The 22,062-nt window shown below is 42.1% G+C and overlaps 1 protein-coding gene across 1 annotated transcript in view; it reads left to right on the forward strand.

Moving 5' to 3' along the window:
• Window positions 1-5,045: 5,045 nt before the first annotated feature.
• Window positions 5,046-22,062, forward strand: part of BSN (bassoon presynaptic cytomatrix protein) — a 314,535-nt gene continuing 297,518 nt past the window's right edge. Inside the window, exon 1 of the mRNA XM_084839602.1 lies at window positions 5,046-5,257. Within this exon, the coding sequence (XP_084695728.1) occupies window positions 5,067-5,257 (191 nt within the window). The 5' untranslated portion in view covers window positions 5,046-5,066. The remainder of the gene's footprint in view (window positions 5,258-22,062) is intronic.

Below are 22,062 nucleotides of genomic sequence, written 5' to 3' on the forward strand. Positions count from 1 at the left end.
CTGAGGGCAGTGGGCTTGTTTAGGGGGGCCACGACAGGCTGTGTGGCATACACAGTTCTGTCTTCCAAGAGAGGGGAACCAAGGAACACCCAAGGAGGCTGCTGCCGCTGCCAGAATCTGCTACCTGAGGTCATCTCCTCATTCTGCCTAATGGTAGGGCTGACCCCATGGTACCACTTTTCACAGAAAAACAGCTATGTGCACATCTTCTTCTGGGGAGTCAGCTATGCAGTTTAGATTCTAAAGGTGATAGAAAAGCAGTATATAGGATACACAATGTATCTTTTGGCACATCTGAGTGCTAGCTGCCATTATTGGTGACAATTATCAATGTTTTCCTGCAAGGGCAGTTAACTGCTAGCTTTTCTAATTGGAACATTTGTTAACTTCATCTGCAGGAATACATTTGTTGTTGCTAGCAGTTTCTTCAGTTTAAATAATCTCTCAAATCTCCTTCTTTCAATGAAGCAGCACCAATAACACGTCTGATTCAACTGATCAGTTTCAAGTCTTATGCAGCTGAAGCCATTTACAAAAGAAACCTTCCAAATAAGTTAAAACTACATATCAACTTACCTGGAGTGGATTTTTATTTGAAACTCAAACAACATTTAGTTTATTCTGGTCAGATAGAAAAAACAAAGGGGAGAAATACTAAATACAGATTCTTCTGTGCTAAGAAGGTCGGCCGATAATTTTTCTTTCTGGCTTTCAACGACCAGTTCTTGTAGGATAACTATTGAGTATCTGAATCTTGTGATGACTGAGGTTAAGAGTTCTAGACCCTTTGTTACTTCTTGGCTGGAATATTGTAAATAAGCAGTAAACAGAATTTCTCTGAAGATTTCTACCAGCAAATAAATAAATAAATAAATAAATAAATGAATGCTGCTCCTTAGTAAGTGCAGGCTTCATCCATTTGATTGGCATGATGTATTTAAAAAGCAATGAAAGGTTGGGGGTTTAGCTCTATTCCAGTGAGAGTATGGCAATATGAGTGTGCTAGGTAACATGAGAGCTAATTGTCTCTTTCTTTGAACCCAAGAGGGACTGCTCGGGCGTATGCTTTGGCTACAGACCTCAAATAGCTGAAAAGTCATGGCATCTTTTGCAAGGAAATCTGGGAACTTGAAGTTCTATGAAGGGACTAGGACTCCCATAACAGTTCTGTGTAGGAAAGAATGCCAGTATAGCAAAAGCATGAAACAGATCTGTAGATTATTGGCTGTGATTATTTCATATGCTTCCATCACGCCCAATAATCTACCCAGCTGTTTCACACTTGTACATGTGCAAGAAAAGGTATACAAGTGCTTTGCCGGTTGTAAAAGTATGTGAACAGCAACCTTAAAATTGCATCCAGACTGAGGTCCCCTATACATTGTGCAATATAGTGTTAAACCTGGTGCAGGAAAAAGTTCTGATGAACTCCTTTTTGGGGGAGAGGTCAAAGCTACAATTCCCTGGGTTACTTAGAAGAAACTATGGCAATTCATCTGATTTTAAACCCATTAGGTTGCAATTCTATGCACACTTACCTGTGCATTGATCTAAATGGTGCTTAGTTCTAAATTTGTTGCTCAAAATACTACAATGAAAATGAATTAGATTTCAGAAGAGAAATTCTGTGTATGACAGTGGAGGCTGATGGCTCCAATTTTGGTAGGGCTGCGAATCCACTCTGGGTTTCAGTCAGAATGAGCCAGAACTCTAAAGGAGATATCCAAGGTTCTGAACCAATTAGGACTCCCCACCCCACTGCTGGTGAATGACACTGAAAGAAATGAGCAAAGAGAGGAGCTACATAGATCCGTTCATATAAGAGGAGCGTTTGAGTTCAGAGAATGTATACTTTATTTTCTAACAATTAATACACAGAGACAGGGAGAGTTTAAACAGAAGAAAAAATGACTGACAATGGTGGCTTCAGAGATACCCAGCTGGCAGTTCTCACCCACCAGGACTGGAAGTAGAGTTTATTGGCAGGATATGTACACGTGCCAAAAGTACAGCTTTCTTCTGATAATCATGTTTTAAAATAATTAGTTGATTATCACTTACATGGGGTGTTACCCAAATATAGACATCTTAATTGATTTACAGCACAATCTTATACATGACTTCTCAAGAGTAAGTCACATTGCGTTCAATGCAGCTTATTCCCCGAAAGTGGGTTTAGGATGGCAGCCTAAATGAGTTTTAACTGACTGATTAGTCAAATCAGCATATATTTGTATTTAGAAACGATGGTTCTGAAGAAAAAAACACATGATTTATCCATCTTTAGATGATATTTAGATGGTAATTGTCACCCATAGGATGGTCACAGCAAGAACTCTCTTGGAAGAGGCATTCCATCCTGTGTGGGAGAGAAGAGTGAATGCCTCTTCTAAAGGCCAAACTACAGTTGATGTGACATTAAGTGTATCTCTACAACTAACCTGCAAATTTTGAAATGTACATTGCATCAGCTATGGGTGCGGTTGGTTTTGATAGTTAATAGGATCAGGGCAGGCATTTCAGGGGAAATTTAACCCTTTCCTCCTCACTGTAGCCCTAAGAAAATCCTTCTTCTGAAGCAGGTATTTATTTTGGGGGGAAATCCCTAATTAGCGTGAATGAGGGATTTTCTTTCAGTGCAGATATTAGCTTCAGAAGAGGGGTTTTCTTGCGGATCACAAGAGGAGGGAGAAAAGGGTTCATTCTTCCCCCAAGCCTACTCTGATTCTATTAACTGTCAGCCCCTCACAGCTAATGCAATTTGCATTTTTAAAAATGTGTGCCCTAAATGCAGCCAGACATTTATCATCAGTGTAGCTTCACCCTTGGATAGCACTTTATATGTGTTTTTTGTAAGTGCCTGTATTAAAAAAAAATTTAAATCTGCCTGATGAATTGGGGGAAGCTTTTTAATAGATAAAAAGGTTTGTAATCAATGAAAATAACAATTAATTAAACATTGCAGCCTTATACATTACATTTGAATAGCATATTACCAAACCCTTAACAGAAAGCAACAATGCCTTTATAATAATATAAAATGAAACATCATGTTTGCTGGAATTGCTCATTAGATTCCCCCCTACCTTTACTGCATTCAGTTGACATTCTGCAGCCACAATTTCAAGCACACAAACTGACCCAGAAAGGATAATGCTGTGGGTTTCTATGCCTTGGCAACTCCTTCAGTAGTCCCAAGTTCCAGAGTTTTTGCCTGCTGCCAACTCAGCTCCATTGATTAATAGTAGCTATAGCCTATCAAAAAGAAGCATTAAGGGTTTTTTTTTTTAAAGTAACAGTCCATGTTGTATGATGAATGGGATGGTACTTTGTCATTGGTGGCAAGCACTGAAATTGGATGAGTTATTGATAATTCAGCCATTAGCAATTATTGACAACTAGATAACAGCAACCCTAGTGGAAACAGACATCTGGAAATGGTGACAAAAGTTTCTGATGGCTATTGACAATAAGGTGTCAAAATGCTCTGAAGCAGTGAAAGTACCTGGCATTTATTTATTATTAATATTGTCCAGGGTATTATATTTATTTATTTAATGCATATCCTAGCTGCCTTTCAAGACTACAGTCTTCCCACAGCAACCTATAATATAAAAAATGCAATTATATTTCATTATAGTCCATTATAGTCCTGGGGTGAATCCAGATGAGGCTTTTATTGTGCAATTGCCCTGTCTCATTCAAAGAATTTTAGAGGAGGCTGAGATGTCATCCTCAGTTTCTAGCCATTTCTTTTTTCTTACCAGAAAAAAAAAAACCGTTACAAGAACAAGGTCGATTAGTTAACCAATGCTTTTGAGTGTTAGCGCTGAGTCTGGAAGCACCATGGTATACCGTGCAATGGCTGGCGACTCAGAAGCTGGAGTGAAAGTGTGTTTGTCTGAAATGTTTTGTTCGTTATCACTCCAAAGTTGTACCAAAGACCAACCATGTTCGTTGCCTTTCCAGTTCTTCATATATGGGGTTGTTATTTGGATATGGACATGCATAGTTGGCCTAAAAAAAAAAAAAATCAATTGAGCTCATATAAACAGTAGTGCTGCCTACCCAGCCTTATTGCATCCTCTGTGATTAATGAGAATGACAATGCTCATAACATTATAATGCAGCGCACATACACACACCATGTTGTGCCCCCCAAATCAGTGTCAGTCACAAGACGGGCACGTGTCTTTGCTAGCAGTAGGCAGCGCTGAATCCTGTCAACCATCAGTGCGTCCCACTAAGAGTGTAGCGGCTGGGCAAATGATCTTCAGGGTGAGAAGCCCTCTGAGACTGTCTCCGCCATCCCACCCAGCGGCAGTTCCAACGCATGGGTCAGGCCAAGGGCAAAAACAGTGGGTGCGTGTCCCCTTGGACAGGTCACGAGCGGAGGGAGGGAAAAGGTGGCGAAGCTGGGGATGGGGAGACTCTCTCCCACCTATCGGGCGAGGCAAGAGCGCGGAATGAGCCGGCCTCGTATTAGGCGAGCCCTGCCTGTGCTGGAGGGTGGAGTGAGGGGGAAAAGGCTCCTATTGGCCAGGTAAACGGTGGAGGGAATGAGCGCAAGTCCCCATTGGCCAGCCAAAATTCCATTCCAGGCACTGTGCCTTCGGAGTGGAAGGGGAGGCACGGAGGGTTTGGTTTCGGCCGCCTGCGCGTGGGCTCGCCGACAGGACTCGAGGGGCCGCTCGCGCTGGACTCTGATACCCAGACCCGGCGCGTGCCTGCGCTGGCGGGAAGGTTGAGGAGGCAGGACGGAGCAGGGGGAGAAACGAATAGGAGCAGCGCGCTCCCATTGGCCGGGCCGCGCACGTGCGCGCGGTGGGCCGGGTTGAACTCTGCGCGAGCCTCCATTGGTCCCGGGCCGCGCGCCCGCAGCGCGCCCCCCTGCCCGCGAAGCGCGCCTCCGGAGGGGTGGGTGCCGAGCTCGCGCCCAGGTGAGCGCATGCCCAGTGCGGATGGGGCAGGCGGCGATGGTGGAGCTAGGCTGATGGCGGCGCAGGCGGCGCTGCGCTGAGGACGCTCAGGGAGCCTGTCCCCATCCCGGCCGCTGCTGCCTGGCCATGGGCAACGAGGCCAGCCTGGAGGGCGGGGGAGCCGAGGGGCAGCTGCCCCCCGGCCCCGCCGCCGGCCCCTCCACGGCGCCAGGGACCGCCAAGCCGTCTTCAGCACCAGGCAGCGGCGGACAGCTCCCCCCGGGCAGGGCTCCAGCCGCCGCGCCGGGCCCCGCGCAGCCGCACGGACCCTCCGCCAGGTGGGAGACGCAGACTGGCCGGGCGAGCGGGGCGCTCGGGGGCAACTCGGGCGCGCGGTGCTGCGGAGGTGGCGGGAGGACGGGCGCCTGCCTGGGCTGCAGGGGGGACGGGGATTACGGGCGAAGTGCATCTGGGGCGCCCTCAGCTGCGGGGCGCGTGGCGGTGCTGAGGACTAGGTGCTGGGGCTGGGCGAGGGCGAGGGCGAGGCTCAGCCTTTCGGAACAGCGGAGAGAAGCGGGAGAAAGAAATCGAGAACAACCCTGAGGGGTTGTCAGTGTTTGTGGGGTATGGCGGGATGCCTCCCCAGAATGGATGGCTGTGAAGAAACCGAAAGATGGTTTGGCCTGTGTGGGAGTTTTGCCATGTGCAACTAATTTTAGGACGGCCCCTGTTTTCAAAGGTTGCCTCTTTATCCCAGGGAGCCAGGCTCCCTAGAGCATGTTGGATGCCCCTTATTCCAGAATGGTGCTCTCCATAACGCCCCTTATTTGGGGAATGTTGACCTGGTAACCAGGCTCCCTATGGTATAGAGTTTTGGCATTGTCTAAAGTGGGGAGAGCTGATCTGTAGAAAGCCTGTGGTAGGTGCCATTTGGGATTCATCTTTTTAAGACAGACGATGGAGGAGTCTGCCCATGTTTGACAGTGAGTAGGAAAATCAGCCTAGCTGGGTGATGGGGGAGAAGATAGCAGCATGTGCACAGACACAGGGTGAAGAAGACTCTTTCACAGAGTGCCGTAGTGCAGGCTAGTGACAGGGAGAGGGGAGCAGAGAAACATGAATGGGTTGCTGATTACATTACACAGCAGAGGATGGAATGTTGAATGGCATTTGAAACAGAGAGGGAAGGACATGGTTTGTGGGTGAGGAACCACAAGTAGCTTTTCTCAACCTGTGTGCTGTCAAGAATACTTCCTGTTGGAGTTGTCAACAAGAACAAATATTTCCCCATTCTTCTCTTACACCTAGCTATTCTTCTAGCCATCCCTCCTCGACCAGTTGTGTTGCTGTGATGCTTGCTTACAGCAATACAATTGATGGTGCTTAAGCCCAAGAGACATCCCTAGATTGCAGCCTGTTTGTAGTATATAAAAAAGAATAGTGGTTATGTAACCTACACATTGTACGTTAGCGTAGAGAAATAATTGAACTAAAATACTGTATACTGTCTCTTTAAGGAAAAGAAAACACGTTGGGGGTGGGGGGAGTAGTATAATGATTAGATATCATGCAGCAGACTAATGCATTTAAACTAAATTATAAAAATAGACATCATCCTCAACTAATATAGATAATTAATGTTGGAAAACAGCACAGATGGAAAAACAAAAGTTAGTGAAAAATTCAGGAAAATAAATTTTTTCATTGTCCAGTATTTTAAAATACAATGTGTAGCAATGCAAATAGATAGTGAGCCATTTTTGTTTGTTTAAAAGCTGGATAGAAATATATGAAATGAATACATTAATAAGTGTATCACCCATGTCCACAAGTTTAAAAAGGACTTGTGCTGCTGAATGCTCCATTATTATATGGAGGTTGTTATTGTGGGTTCTGGAAGAAATCAGATAGCTTGCTATTCTGTGTTAAGGTTGTATTGGGATTAATACTGAGCATTCTTTATCACCTTTTTATGATCAAAATATTTGATTCTGGCTGAACTGGATTTTTTTTATATCATTTGATTTTCTTGCAAAAGTTTGTAGAAGAAATCTGTTAAAGTGAAATTTGATGTTCAGTACTGTATCCATCTTATACTTCAAAATTGTATAGATATGTGTTTTCATAATCTTTAATTTTTTAATTTCTTCTGAAAATGTAGATCATCTATTTGTAGGATTGCTATCTGCATGGATAAAATTATGTCAGAGATGTGATGTGGCAGTTATTTCCATTCTGCAGGATCCCAGGTTTGCATATTATTCCCCAGCTGAGTTTAGGGAGGAGGTAGGCCAGTGCATAAGCAAGGAAAGTTCACGCAGTGAATGGACGTTGAAGTGCTTAGGTACAATGGATTTGTGTAAGGTGTAGAAGAGGTTTGTTTGTATGATAGGGTGTGTGCACGTGTATATATAGATAGATGGTATGGAAAGGAAATTAGTGCTTTTGTGCTGGGACCTGTAGCAGGATTATCTAATTCTTGTGGGCTGGGAGTCTGTGCCTCTGGAAGGTTTCCTTAATTCTGCAGCTTAGATTCACTTATGTACCATAAAGCGTTACTGATGGAGAGCTGAGTGTCTTGTTTTGAGGGTTCTGCGCATTGAGGCTTTTCTGTGACACTCCTGCCATGGTGTGTTGAAGAGCAGGGCTGGGAAGCCTTCCAAGTACTAATACATCTGTGCAGAAGTACTGGACTCTCTTCCAAACCCAGACAATCAGCACAACCCTTTTCTCTCAAAACAGGAATCCTATCATATCCCCACCCTGATTAATAAATATTTATTTTGTCAGTCTTCTCTTCCTCTGCTTAGGGAATGTGCTGGAATATTCACGAATATGGGCAATTTCCATGGGAGTAGCCCATGTTAGTCTGTTGCAGCAAAAACAACAAAGGGTCTTGTGGCAGCTTTAAGAGAAATAAGAGTTAAGCTAAGGATGTTAATTAAAAGTATCATCTAATACTAGAAATTTCTTTGTGCAAGAGAGTATGTGTGCCTTACTTCATATTAAAAAGGGCTGTTTTGCTTAATGAAAAATATATTTTATTAAGTGATCTTATTGTATAGTAACTGAGATGCATTTAATTCCATGTATTTTATTTATTTATTTATTTCATTTCTATACCGCCCAATAGCCGAAGCACTCTGGGCGGTTCACAAAAGTATTTATTGCTATCCATGGATGTGTTTCAGAAGCAGGTGATCCAAATCCATATGAAACATTGGAATCGGAAATGTACTATTTCAGATTTACTGAATCTGAACAGGGCAGGGGAGTGCTCTAGCTTGGTAGGAAACTACATGTTTTCCATGGATAAGGTCCCAGCCCAGGAGGTTCAAACCCTGGCATTTCCAGGAAGGCCTGGGAAAACTCTTGCCTGAAACCCTGGAGAGTCACTGCCAGTCAGTTTACTGAGCTGGATGGATCAGTGTTCTGGCTCTATGCAGCTAAGAGAACAATCCTATGCATTTTTAACAGAAAAAAGTCCTACAACTCCCAGCATGCCTCAGCCAGCATGGCTAGCTGGTGGATGCTGAGAGTTGTAGGACTTATTTCTGTCTAAACATGCATAGGATTGCGTCCTAACTACATTACCAGCTCATGATCCATCCTGATGCATATACATCCATCCTGTTCAATACATAACTTGGAGTAAACCCCATTGAACATAGTGGGATTTGCGTCTGAGTAAACTTGCACAGAATATTATTTATTTATTTATTTATTTGATTTGTGCTCCATCTTTCTAACAAAAATTTGGCACTAAAGGCAGCTTACAGGCACAATTAAAATTGATTAAAATAAAAAATACATTAAAATTCAATAAAAACATAACAATTATAGTATAAAAAAATAAAAAACAGCACCCATACCAACTGACCCACTAACAGGCCAAAGGCCTTCTTGAATAAAGCAGTCTTTACTTGCCAGTGGAAGGACAGCAGAGAGGGAGCAAGCCTAGCCTCCCTTGGGATGGAGTTCCACAGCCTGGGAGTGGCCACTGAAAAGGCCCTCTCTCGGTTGCCACCAAATGCTCTTCTGAAGGCAGCAGTCTTGAAAGAAGGGCCTCTCCAGAAGATCTTAAGAAATGGGCAGACTTTTATGGGAGAAGGTGGACTTTCAGGTAGCCTAGTCCCAGACTGTATAGGGCTTTGTAGACCATAACCACCATTTTGAATTCTGCCTGGAAATAGACCAGTAGCCAGTGAAGCTGCCATAACAAAGGAGTCATCTGCTCCCTGTAACCAGTCCTGATAAAAAGTCTGGCCACAGCATTCTGGACCAGCTGAAGTTTCTGAACAGTTTTCAAAGGCAGCCCCACACAGAGCGTGATACAGTAGTCCAAACGGGGTGTGACTAAGGCATGTGTGACTGTGACCAGATCAGACATTTCTAGGATGAAGGTGGTGCTCTAGTTTCAGCTGTGCAAATGCACCCCTGGCCACCGCCAAGACCTGAGTTACCCAGGTTCAGGACTGAGTCCAAGAATACACTCAAACTGTGAGCTTGAGTCTTCAGGGGGAGGGTAACCCCATCCAGGACCAGTTGAATACCTATTCCCGATCTGCCTTTTGACAGACCAAAAGCACCTTTGTCTTGTCTGGATTAAACTTCAATTTGTTTGCCTTTTTAGAACCAGAATTGAGAACCAGAACATCTTCCTTGGCTTTAAATGGAAAGGGGAGAGAGAGTTGAGTGTCAGCAGCATACTGGTGGTACCAAACCCCAAAACTTCGGACAGTCTCTCCCAGTGGTTTCAGGTATATGTTAAATAGGAAGGGGGGATAAGATGGAATCATGAGGGACAACACAGGCCAATGGCCACAGCATTGTTAGATTTTTTGGTAGCTTTCTTGTAGCTCTCCAGTTGTACTAATCCTGTTCCTTCAAATATTTAACATGTTTAGAATCAGGGATACAGCTACTTCTATCTCCCTAGGTAGAACTAATTTCTGATGGAACTGCTGCCTAAGAATGCAAATTACTCTTTTATTGCCACCTGATCTTCTGAACTTTCTCTGTGTTCAGCATTTTAGTAAAACATAGTAATCTAGTGCAAAATCTAGCCAAATGTAAGGAATTGCGGCACCATCTAGTAAAAGATAAAGCATTTTTTGTCCCATTGATTTTGTTTTGACTTGAGTGCTTAACTTTTTTCAGGTTTATTCTTCTATAATAGGCTAAAAATGTATTTCTCCTGCCTGTTGCCAATGACAGTCCCATCCATCACCACCCTGCCAATTTATTTATTTATTTATTTCTATACCGCCCCATAGCCAAAGTTTTCTGGGCGGTTCACAAAAATTAAAACCACAAAGTACAACATAAAACAATATAAAATATGAAAGCTTAAAACTACAATATAAAAGTACAACCGGAATAAAACCTAGCAGCGATGCAGAGATTTAAAATACAGATTTAAAACAGCAGAGCTCAAAGACTAGAATGCTAAAATGCTGGGAAAATAAAAAGGTCTTCAACTGGCACGTAAAGGAGTACAACGTAGGTGCCAGACGAGCCTCTCTAGGGAGCTCATTCCACAGCTGGGGCGCCAAACCACTGATGGAGCTGGAACCATGAAATGGGGGCCTAAAGGCAGGTGCCCAAAGGAAGAGAAATACAGTAGGCATTGGGCTTAGGGAAGGCGTAGGGAGAAGAATGAACTGAGGTGGCTACGTGAGTGAGGGCGCAATCCTATGCATGTTTAGACAGAAAAAAGTCCTACAACTATGGCCGGGGAATGCTGGGAATTGTATGACTAACATACATAGGGTTGCACGCTAAGGGAAGTAAAGTAAAGTAGGAGCCAAAGAAAAAAGTAGTGGGAGAGGGCTAGGTAAAAACCTGATGTGGCACCTGGAGATAGGAGGAAAAGGAGCCAGGAAGGTTAAAGAGGCAGATGTGAGTGTGGGGCACCTATTCAATATTTTGATGTGAATTAACCAGTTTGGTTGCAAATCTCTAGTTTGTATGTAATTCAGGAGTCAATAGCAGTTGATCAAATACATGTCTATTTGCAATGAAAGGGATATATGTTTTGAGCATAATCTTGAGCATACAGAACATGTTCCTGAAATTTCAGTTAAAGGCAACTTTAAAGACACACAACTGCATTTTACTTATAAAAATCAGGCATATCATTGGGATTAAAATGCATTTTCCAGTTTCTTAATGCGTTTTACTGTTAAGCTCCCTTTCCCCACAGTATCAAACCTAACATCTCAGTAGCATTCAGCAGTAATCTTTAGCAAACTGTTTTTTCTGCCCTGTTCCTTTTTTTTAACCTTTTATTGCCATAGAACATAATAGCAATATAAAAGTACATATATAATCACAAAGAAATATACTATTACATAAAGAAAAGTATAGCTCTCTACATATTGTAGACAAAGTTATAAATCTCTGACCTTTTAAAAAAAGACAGACTGGGGGGAAAAGAGCAAGTTCTGCCTACAGTGTTGGACTTGGGAGACCTGGGTTGAAATCCCTGCTTAGTTTTTAGATCTATTTCAGTCAAGGTTTAGGCCTAGTTTTTGCCCTAAAACTGCCATGGCCACCCTGCGGCAGCCTTCCCCAACCTGGTGCCTTCTAGATGTTTTGGACTACAATTCCCAACATTCCTGATCATACTGGTAGGAGTTGAAGTCCAAAACATTTGGAGGGCACCAGGTTGAGGAAGGCTGCACTATGGGATGACCTTTGGCAGGAGAGACAGGGTGAGGGCTGTGAGTATGACCCTGTTGATTCTTCTAGACCTCTCAGCAGCTTTCAGTACCATCAACCATGGTATCCTTCTAGAGAAGCTCTCTGAGTTAGGAGTTGATGGCACTGCTCTTTGGTGGTTCTGGACATGCCTGCATGGCTGCTTCCAGAAAGTGGTTGTGGGGGATATATGCTCTGCTCTGCGGAATCTATGCTTCAAGGTCCTGCAGGGCCCTATTTTATCCCCTGTGTTGTCTAACATCTATGTGAAACTGCTGACCGAGGGCATCTGGGGATTTAGAGTGTGGTGTCATCAGTATGCAGATTACGCTCAACTCTGTCTCCATTTTTCAACTAACACAGGTGAGGCAGTTGAGGTGCTAGATCAGTGCCTGGCCGTGGTAACGGGCTGAATGAAGGAAGCCCAATATACTGAAGCTCAATCTACTGTTGGTGGGTGGTTTGCCAACCCATTTTGCATACCCCTTAAAGGACCAGGATCGTAGTTCGGAATTGCTCATTGGGCTATCTTTGCCATTGGAGGTTCAAATGGCCTCTGTGGTTTGGAGCACATTCTGCCAACTTAGACTGGTACACCAACTATGACCCTACCTGGATAGACATAGCCTGGCTTTAGTGATTTATACCCTGGTAACCTCCCGTTTGGATTACTGCAACACATTGTACATGAGGCTGACGTTCAAAATAGTTTGGAAAATTCAGTTGATACAAAATATGGCTGCTAGAGTACTAACTGGGACTAGGTGTTATGAGCCAGCACTTGATAATCTTCAGTGGTTCCCATTCCATTTCTGAGCCCAATGCAAAGTGTTGGTTTCGACTCGGACATCAGTATTTGAAGCAGTGCCTCCTCCCACATATAATTACACAAACTCAGATATTGTTATCTGAGGTCCTTCTCTAAGTGCCCCTGCCTAATGAGATATGGCAGGTGGCTACAAGAGAAAGGGCTTTTTCAGTAGTGGCCCCTTGGCTGTGGAATGCTGTCCCCAAAGAGACCTGCCTGGGACTTACTTTAATATCTTTCTAGCCAAAGGAAAATACCCAGGGAAGGATTGTGTGGTGTCTGGCCACTAGGTCTATTCACATTGCAGGAGTGGAAACAACACTTCCACAACATCAGTAGCGCTTGTTAGTGCAATGGATTTCAGGAAACCCACTGTGCTAGCAAACACTGCGATTTCTGCTAGTGCAACGTAAACAGCATCCAGACACCATTGGGCTCTTCCCCTTTTATTTCCTCAGGTCTTTTAAATTAAATTATGGTTTTATACTGTTTTAGTTTTGTAGATTTTATTCCTCTTCCCTCAGTTTTAAATTGATTTGTTGCTGTAATGTTCTTTGCCTCGGTTTTAAAATGTTTTGTGATTTTATAATGGTGTAGTATTGGTTTTATTTTGTTGTTTTACTGTGATTTTGTTTGTTTAATCTTATAAGCTGCCCAGAGAATATTGTCTATAGCACAGCCTATAAATTGTATAAATTAAATAATTAGTAAGGTTGCTGGGGAGGCTTTGGGTTAATCATTATCTCTAATCATAGCCTACCTCAACAAAACAGCAACCTTTTACACTCAAGATGTTTTGGACTTCAACTCCCATCAGCCCCAACCAGGATGGCCAATTGTCAGGAACGCTAGGAGTTGTAAGTCCAAAACATCTAGAGGGTACTAGCTTTGGGAAGGTTGGTTTATCTCTGATAAAATATGGGAAACCCCAGTACCTGTGAGTTTCTTGGAGGAAGATAGGAATGTGATTAATAAATTGGAAGGTGATATTTTGAAATGCAGATCTACAAATTGAAAAGGCTATGACGATAATAATTCACTTGTATCGACTGCCTCTCATTTGTTCAAAGCACTTCTCAGTAAAAACAGCCTTGTATGTTAGGCTGGTATAATAATTCGCATATAAAATGATGAGAGCAATCAGTTTCTGAGTATGTTTTATAAATCTTAACCTGCAGTCCTACAGTACCTGGGGTTTCAAGGGGGCCATAGAATAGATTGGACATTCCCTTCTGCGGTCAGAGACAGAGCTCTGTTCTTGGAGAAAGGTATCCGAGCTCTGATCTCTGTTCCCAGCTCCCAGAGAAAGATCTGCGCCCTCACTTCTCCGATATCAGAGAACAGGAAAAGGGGGAGGATTTAGAGCATGGTATTAGGAGAGTGGGGGAGGTCTGGATCTGCAGGATCCAAAGCCTTCTCAGCCCTTGACCATGGTGCCAGCTGGGTCAGAAATACAGGCCAGCCCTGGAGCTGGTCTAAATTAATTTTCTCCCATTGCACACAAAGGGAGGAAAATTGTTTTGGATCAAAAAAACATGGAGGAAAAGTGGTGAATGCCACTCCTGCTTCCCTTCTGCCCTGCCAGCAAGAGCTCAGCAGGGTATTGGATGCATTGGACACTCTGATGCCATCTATAGGATTGCCCTTCCCATATGCAATTTGGAGGGGAAAGTGATTAGCGAGGCATGGTGGAAGAAGTAATCTAAAATGGGGCAGGTGACTCCTCCAACTTTTAAGTGTTGCACTTTTAGTGTTTGTAGTTCAAACAGAGAAGAGAAGGCAGGGGAAACAGACTACTCACTAAGTGATACTGGGCACCATCCAGCTACACTTGTGCATTTTAAGTCATACTTGTTTTAACAGGAAGAATTATGTAAGTATTTAACACTCTCATTGAAATCAAAGTGCTTAATTTGCTTATTCATCTCCTATGTTGTGTGTGTGTGAGTGTGAATTACTGCAGTGCTGACTCCACAGTACTGCACTGCCTTTAAGAAGAAATGTGAATCTAAATAACTTAATAATCTTGTGGATTAATCATGGGGGCGTTGATTCTTTGTCTCAGTAAACTTTTTTTTTCTGTTGAGAGCTTTATTTCCTTGTGAGTTATCCATTGGAAGCTGCATGACAATGATGGATCCAGAAGTGGATGGGGTTAAAGTCTCTCTCTTTCTGCTAGCCCCTTGTCTCTCCCCCGACTTTCTTCCCCTCCCAACGCGTTGCTGGGTGAGGAACAGATAGCTCTTGCCAGAGATCATAATTTATCACTTGCAGAGGACTTTCCCCTTTCCATTGCTTGGTCCATTTTGATCCCCTACCAGTTTCCCTTCCTCCCATGACCTTGCCAGAGCCCTGACTTGATCACTTGCAGGGGCCAGTTCAGAGGCCTAAACTGATCGCTTGCCCCCCCTCCAGTGCTCCATCTATTTCAGTTTCCCCCAGTCCCATTTTCCCTCTCCACTTCCTCTCCCTTTGGGTTTCCCCAACCTTCATGATATTAGGCCAAGAGTTCCATGAAATTGGGCTGAGGGCTAATTGTGGCCTGCCACTGCTTTGTATCTTTCTGAATTAATTTTCTTTCCTTTATGTCTAGTAACTTTGTAGAAGAGGGAATGCCTTGGTTTCTTTTTTTCCTTCTTCTTTTTTTAAAAAACTCACATTATTGTTGCATTTGACAAAATTCCTGCCAAAGAAGATATTGGGCAGACAACATTCCTAAAGTGCTGTTTTCATGTGTCAAATCAAACAGTAGTCAGGAAATGAAATGCTTAAAACCATGAAACTGCATACATATCCTTAGGAAGGTCCTTGATAGTTCAAGAGCCAGAGTCTAGACATACTTGTGGTAGAGATACCTAGTGCCTCTATACAGACGGCACCTATCAATCAAAAGTCATTGTGTGCAATTCCGTCTAAAGGATTTTTGTGGAAAGAAAAAATGGAAGAAGTGGTCAACGCTAATATAAAGGAAGCACAATACCAAGTTCTCAGTAGGTGGCACATTACTCCTGCAAGTCTTCACCTAATACATCCAAATTATAGTCACTATTGTTGGAAGGGGTGTGGTCAGATTGGTTCATACTTTCATCTTTGGTGGGAATGTTCTACAGTGCAGGAGTTTTGGAACATGGTTGCTGATTACTGTTAGAAATTCCTTTATGATAGACCACTTAAGTCCTAAAGCTATGCTTCATCTTTTTGAACCTAATGATCCTGGATTCTGTATAAAGACCTTCTTAAGCAGATGATACAGCTGAAACGTAATATATAGTGTCTAATTAGAAGTCTCCAAAGCAACCAACCAAAGAGCAGTGGATTGATAACATTTGGGAGACTATTTATTGATTTATTAAATGTATTAATCGCCTATCTGGCTGGTCACCCAGCCACTCTGGGCGATGTACAACATACAATGAAACAGTTTAAAACAATAAAATTCTACCATAAAAACATTTTCTAAAATACCCTAAACCACCCCAAATGCCTGCCTGAACAACCACGTTTTTAATGTGCGGCGGAAGCTCATTAAAGAGGGGGCATGGCAGAGTTATACTATACATGGCATAGTATAAACTATGACTATGTATAAACTTAGCAAGTGCAGCAAGCAAGGAATCCTAACTTTAAGAACAATATTACAGCACCATGGTTTGCATTTATTTCCTGTGCTGAAGCTCTTCAAACTTTTGATCAACATCCAGCCAAGTTCAGTTGTCTACATTTTTTCTCGCTAATACAGGCATACGCACAAAATAACATACAAACATGCACTTGCACACACTCCTTTTATATGTTGTATAAATTGTATTTTTACACTTTCATTAGGTATTGAGCTCCTACTTAGGCTGATTTACTGTAGATGTTCCATAAGCATACCTTTGTTTCTTTAGTGATCTTGATTTATTATTATGTATCTTCTTTTTGTTGCCTTTATTTTGTTAACTTTATCTTGAAATAAAGTAAAATTTCATGGAAGTGGTGGGAAAACATGGGAGAGTTACAGGTGGAAGTTTTACAAGTGGAAGAAGACATCTACTGGCTTCCCCCATAAAAATGCCATGAATGAGACAGAGTGATTGCATGATGAAAGCCTTATCTAGAAACATTCATCAGCGGGTATTAAGCATGACATGCAGGGCATCCATGTTAATACTTAGGCAGGAGATGGCAACATGTGGCCCATGGGCCACATGTGGCCCCCAGTGCCACCAAAACTTGCAACACCCCCTTCCCACTGATTTGCCTTAGGGTATCCCTAAACCCAAACTCCTAGGAACTAAAAATTGAGTACTGCTTTGTGAAGTCTCTGGATCTGGCTGTCTGGATGTGCAAACCTGTGTGATCTAGAAGGATTTTCACTGTTCCTCTCACAAGAGCCTGCTCACACAAGGGGGAGCTTGTTCTCCTCTGCTTTTCCACTTCTAGAAAGCCTCTTTATAACCTTCAGAATCCTGCCACTATACTTTAAGATATGATTTTATTTTTCATCTCAAGAGAGTCTGTACCATAAATTGCATACAAAGTCACTAGCCATAAGGAAAATGAAACAGGAGAAACCTGTTAGGCTGGAGAACCACTCTGCTGGCGACTAGTGTTTCTTCATCCATTCACACATTTCCCCACATTTGCACTACAGTTTGGAACAGCAAATGTCATGCTCTAGTGCATGTCCACTGCAGTTTTATAAACACACATTTCTGCTTCACATTTTATTTTATAGTGTTTGCTGATCCAAATTCCAGTGTATATACCACAGCATCCTTCCTACGTAGAGCCCCAACGCCTTTCCGGAAAACTACTTTCTCATTCTGAGCTTTCTGATACCAGTCATGTTCCCCTTTACACCATTGTCCTGTCCTAAATTACAAACCCTCTGGACAGGGGCCATGTCACTTCTGTGGCATTAAATAAATGTAAATAGTAATAGCAGCAGCAGAAGCTGTACTGCTTCAGCAGCAGACTGGAACAGAAGTTGCTGCAAAAAGTAGAAGGTGCTAGTGGAAGAATTAGTCAAGGCCAAGAGGGAGAGCCCAGATGGCTAAGATTTAAAATATTTATTTTATTTATTTATTTACAACATTTGTATACCACTCCTCATCTAAAACAGATTCCAAAGTGGTGAACATAAGAGGTATAACAGTAAAAAAGATAAAAGATTAAAACGCCATATTAAAATTATTAAAAACAATGCCAATAAAAGCCGTGGCTGGTCATTTAAGGAATGCTTCCTGGAACAGAACTGTTTTCAGGAGGTGCCAGAAGCAACAAAGTGTTGGCTTCTGCCTGACCTCCAGAGGCAGGGAGTTCCAAAGAAAAATAGAGCTTCAATTAATCCATGGTCAAGTAATTAAACATTTAATTGTACAGATTAGTCAATTAATGGTGTTAGCCTCCAATGTTCTTCCAATAAAGCACAATAATTGCTACACATCTTCCCATTTGTTTTGTTATTTTCATTTTCTTGCAAAACTAGGCTCTGATATTCTTATCACCTTAGAAATGTATTGGGTGTTATCATGCATGTGTCATCCTTTCATCCATCTTCTCTAAAGGCTCTCTCATGATATTCTTGCTGACAAGCTGGTAATGGGCTAGACAGTACTACTGTTAGGTGCATTTTGTAGCTGGTTGATGGACTGTACCCAAAGTCTACTTAACAATGGTTTCTTGTCAACTTGGAGAGAAGCAACAATTGGGGGTGGGGGTGCCTCATGGTTCGGTCCTGGACTGAGTGTTGGTAAACATCTTTATAGATGACTCGGCTGAAGGAGCAGAGGAGATGCTCATCAAATTTTCAGATGACACCAAACTGGATGAGGTAGCTAATACCTTAGAAACAGGATTCAAGATCTTGACAGCATGTAGAACTGGGCCAAAACTAACAATGAATTTAAACAGAGATACATTTATAGATCCGCATTTAGGTAGGAAGAATCAGTTCTACAAATACTCCTGGCTTGACAGCAGTACCTGTAAGAAGATTCTAGTGGTTTTAGTGGAACACAAGCTAAACATGAGTCAGCAGTGTGATGTAGTAACTAAAGAGGCTAACTGAATTCTAAGCTGTGTCAACACGAGTACAGTGTCCACAGATCATGAGAAATAATGGTACCATTCGATTATGGTTTGGTCAGACCTCATCTGGAATTCTGTGTCTATTTCTGTATAAGAAGGATATTAACAAAATGGAAGACGTCTAGAGGAGGGTGACAAAGATGGTGAAGGGCCTAGAGATCAAGTCCTATGAGGGAATTCTATGAAAAAGGGGATTTTGACTAAATGCGAGGACACGATTCTTGATGGTATGAGCTGTTTGACAGTAGAAGAGAATGAGTCAGGGTGGATTTTCATTAGAAGTTGACGGGAATGCTGCAAGTAATGCATTTCCCACATTGGCAGGGGCAAGGCTTTTGAGGTGTCTTCCAGCTCTAGGATTCTATGGTTTCTTCCAATAAATGACATGACTGTGTTGCTTGCATTAACCGAGGCCTGCTTGAAGGATTGTACCTGGCTCTTGTAACAGGAGAAGAAAAGACTGCTCCTGTTTTAAATAGAACTTTAGAATACTGTCTGCTGCTCAGCAATTGGAGCAGTGGGCACAGGTCTGAACAATTTATGCTGGCTCCAAGAAATAGGGATTTTTGCCATCATGATGGAACGTTGGGAGTTTCTTGTATAATTCTTTTTCCATATTTAGTATATGGTCTCTACCTTCAAACTTTTAAAGAGAGAACATGTACCATACTCAGGGTATACTGTGTAATACAAAAGAAGAAGTTATGTATTCTGAAGTATTCAGTGTTTTCTTTAAGGTGCTTGTTTCAGACTTTTATATGGCTGTTGGAAGGATATGAAAGGAATATATAATGGGACCTAGAATGGTATCTGACTAGGTTGGGATGAAGTTTTCGCACTACAAATGGGATTGTCTGATTTATTGTCAGAGCATAATTTTATTGAAGCAGTTGAGCTTTATGCATATATTAATTTTATCCCAAATGGAACTGCCATCTATTAAATAAATTGGTACTAATATAGAAGTGGGAACCTGCAATGAAATGTTGCTGTGTATACCCAGCCCCTAACAGAAGTGTTCAGGACTCAAGCCAACCTGGAAAGAAAAGGAGCTGTAGCATTGTTTGGTGCTCCCATGGTGGGATGGTGCTATAAAGCATTAATGAGTCTCCCTCCCAGCCCTGTCATTTTTCCTTTCCCCTTTCCTGAAAGCTCCCCTTATAATTCCTTTGTTAACTGATAGACAACTTGCATTTATATATTATTTAAAACTTCATATTTAACATTAACATTATATTTAGAGTACAAAAATGTGACTGTTTAAAACAAGGTGTTTGGATAGAAGGCTTTTGTTTTGAATACTTTGGTGTATTTTGGAGGAAAGTAACATTACTAAGCTGTGCAATGTACTGCTTTAAAGTTAACCGTCCCAGAACTTGAATAGACTGGGCACTAGCTCCCTTCCTTTCTCTTTTGCTCACCAAACAAAAGATGGATCTTATCAGTCACTGGGGTACTGTGAGCACAGCTGAAGGTTTGCCCATTTTCTGCTTGCACTTGCTTTCCATATACGGTTTATTGAGTCAACAACAGTGTCAGTTTTGTATGTATAACAGCTTGTAAGATAAATTTACTTTACACGTGCGTTAAACTAGAGTTGATATGATAAATTATAATCTTTACCTACTTCGAGCCTGAGGGACCAATGCCTGTATTTTCTAGCTGTGGGTTGTTGTTGTTTTTAAAATTATTGATGTTTTTAATATTGATTGCTTTGTTGTGGTTGTCAGCTGCCCTGAGTCCTTTGGGGATAGGCAGATTAAGAATTGAAAGAAGTGGAACAGGACTCAAAAACACAGGCTGTATGTCAAGTAGTAATTGATCACCTAGTGAATAACACAAGTTATGGAATAAGTGGTGCCCTTCCCACTTTCACCAGAGTGTGCAGCTGCTCCAGTTCTTTCCAGGACTACCACTTGCCTAGTCTTTTCTGTATGTTGATCAGAGCTAGTTATTCTTTGGAAGCAGCTGTGGAAGTGCACTTCCACTCCAGAGAGCCCTGCTGCAATTACCCGGCCCTCCATCTAGAGGAGCATTTCAGATTTTTTAGCAGAAATGCACATCCCTTGCAACAATATCTGATATTTCTCCTCCTTTCCTCCCCCCCCCCCGTTTTTTTTGTGCTATCCTCCACTCTTTCCATAGGTTGGTTACTCTAATTCTTACTGAAAGGTGCCAGGGGGCACTGATAATTAATCCGTGAGCGTGTGTAAAAACTTTCCTGGGAAAAGAGAGGCCATAATCTTGAATCTGACTTCTACTAAGGCTTTATTTTTGTGAAGAAACGAAGATTCAGCAAATTCACATAACAGCTCATGAGCTTGTAATTTGATTAAGCCGCAAAATGAAGACTAGTTGGTGTGTACAGCCACTTATATGGGGGTGGGGGCATTTGAAATGCGACTTTATGTGTGCAGTTCCACATGGTAAGGTGCTTGTGTGAGAGCTTTATTGCAAGGTTTGGGTGATTTCAGCCATGTCCATTTCACCCATGGGTAACAGCTCTGGGTTTGAGATGATATGGCTAAAATTACTGCTCATACAAATGGCATAACATATAAGACTGGAAACTCGTGATTCCATCTGAAGGGGACACTCAAGCAGGGTGCTATGTGTTTGGAGTCAAATGCTTTGCTTATACAACCACCAAGGCCATGCTGCTCTAAACTATGTGAGTTTGCTGTTTCTTCATTTTAGAGCTAAGCTGATAAAAGTTTAACAGGGCCACTGGAAAGGATAGAACCAACATCTTCCAAACTATGTAGGCTTCAGCCTTCTATCAAGTCACTGTGTAATTTAGTGTGAAAGTGTGACAGTTCCTACTCCAGTGGCTGCAATATAGGAAGGGTTAAAGGGTTAAAAAGAAAAAAAAACTGTAGTTCAAAGGGTGGAGTTTTGAAAAGGAGTTGGAAGTTCAGGGGTTTAATTATTATGTTTATGATTGACTAGCAGATATACAAGTGACATATCCTTAGATTCCTGCATTGAGCAGGGGGTTGGACTCGATGGTTTTATAGGCCCCTTCAAACCCTACTATTCTATGATTCTTTAATTCTATCCTTGAAAGTATGATTATATGATGAGAAAATGGCGTCTACCATACCTGTTGTGTACTGCAGTAATAATCCAGCTACAATAACATTGTAGCTCCTTTTGTCACTGGAGCATTTACTCTCAAATGGCACACATCACAACTTACATAATTCTGTGAGCCAAAACAAAGAAAAATTAGCTGCATTATCTGCTCTGTTTAGCATAGCAGCCATAATCTGCAGCTACTGCAAGCTGATGTGACTTTTTATTTACTGCTAGTCTTCATACTCTGATAAAGGCAGCATAGCTGTCAACTGTTGTCAGTCATTCCAAGACATTCTGCTACAGTGCTGGTACTTTACCTGTACCATTTGAAATATGTTTTCATTTGATGTAGGCTAGTAAGAAATACATGATGAAACACTCAAATACAGTAACTTTTACTTGAGTTAAATTCTCAACAGGATATCCTCGTGTGTGGTTTTGCTTCCATTGACAGAAGATTTTAAAAATGACATTGGTAAA

The sequence above is a fragment of the Heloderma suspectum genome, chromosome 2 (assembly GCF_057233095.1).
Source record: "Heloderma suspectum isolate Gila_16-S chromosome 2, 16-S_ref, whole genome shotgun sequence".
NCBI lineage: Eukaryota > Metazoa > Chordata > Lepidosauria > Squamata > Helodermatidae > Heloderma > Heloderma suspectum.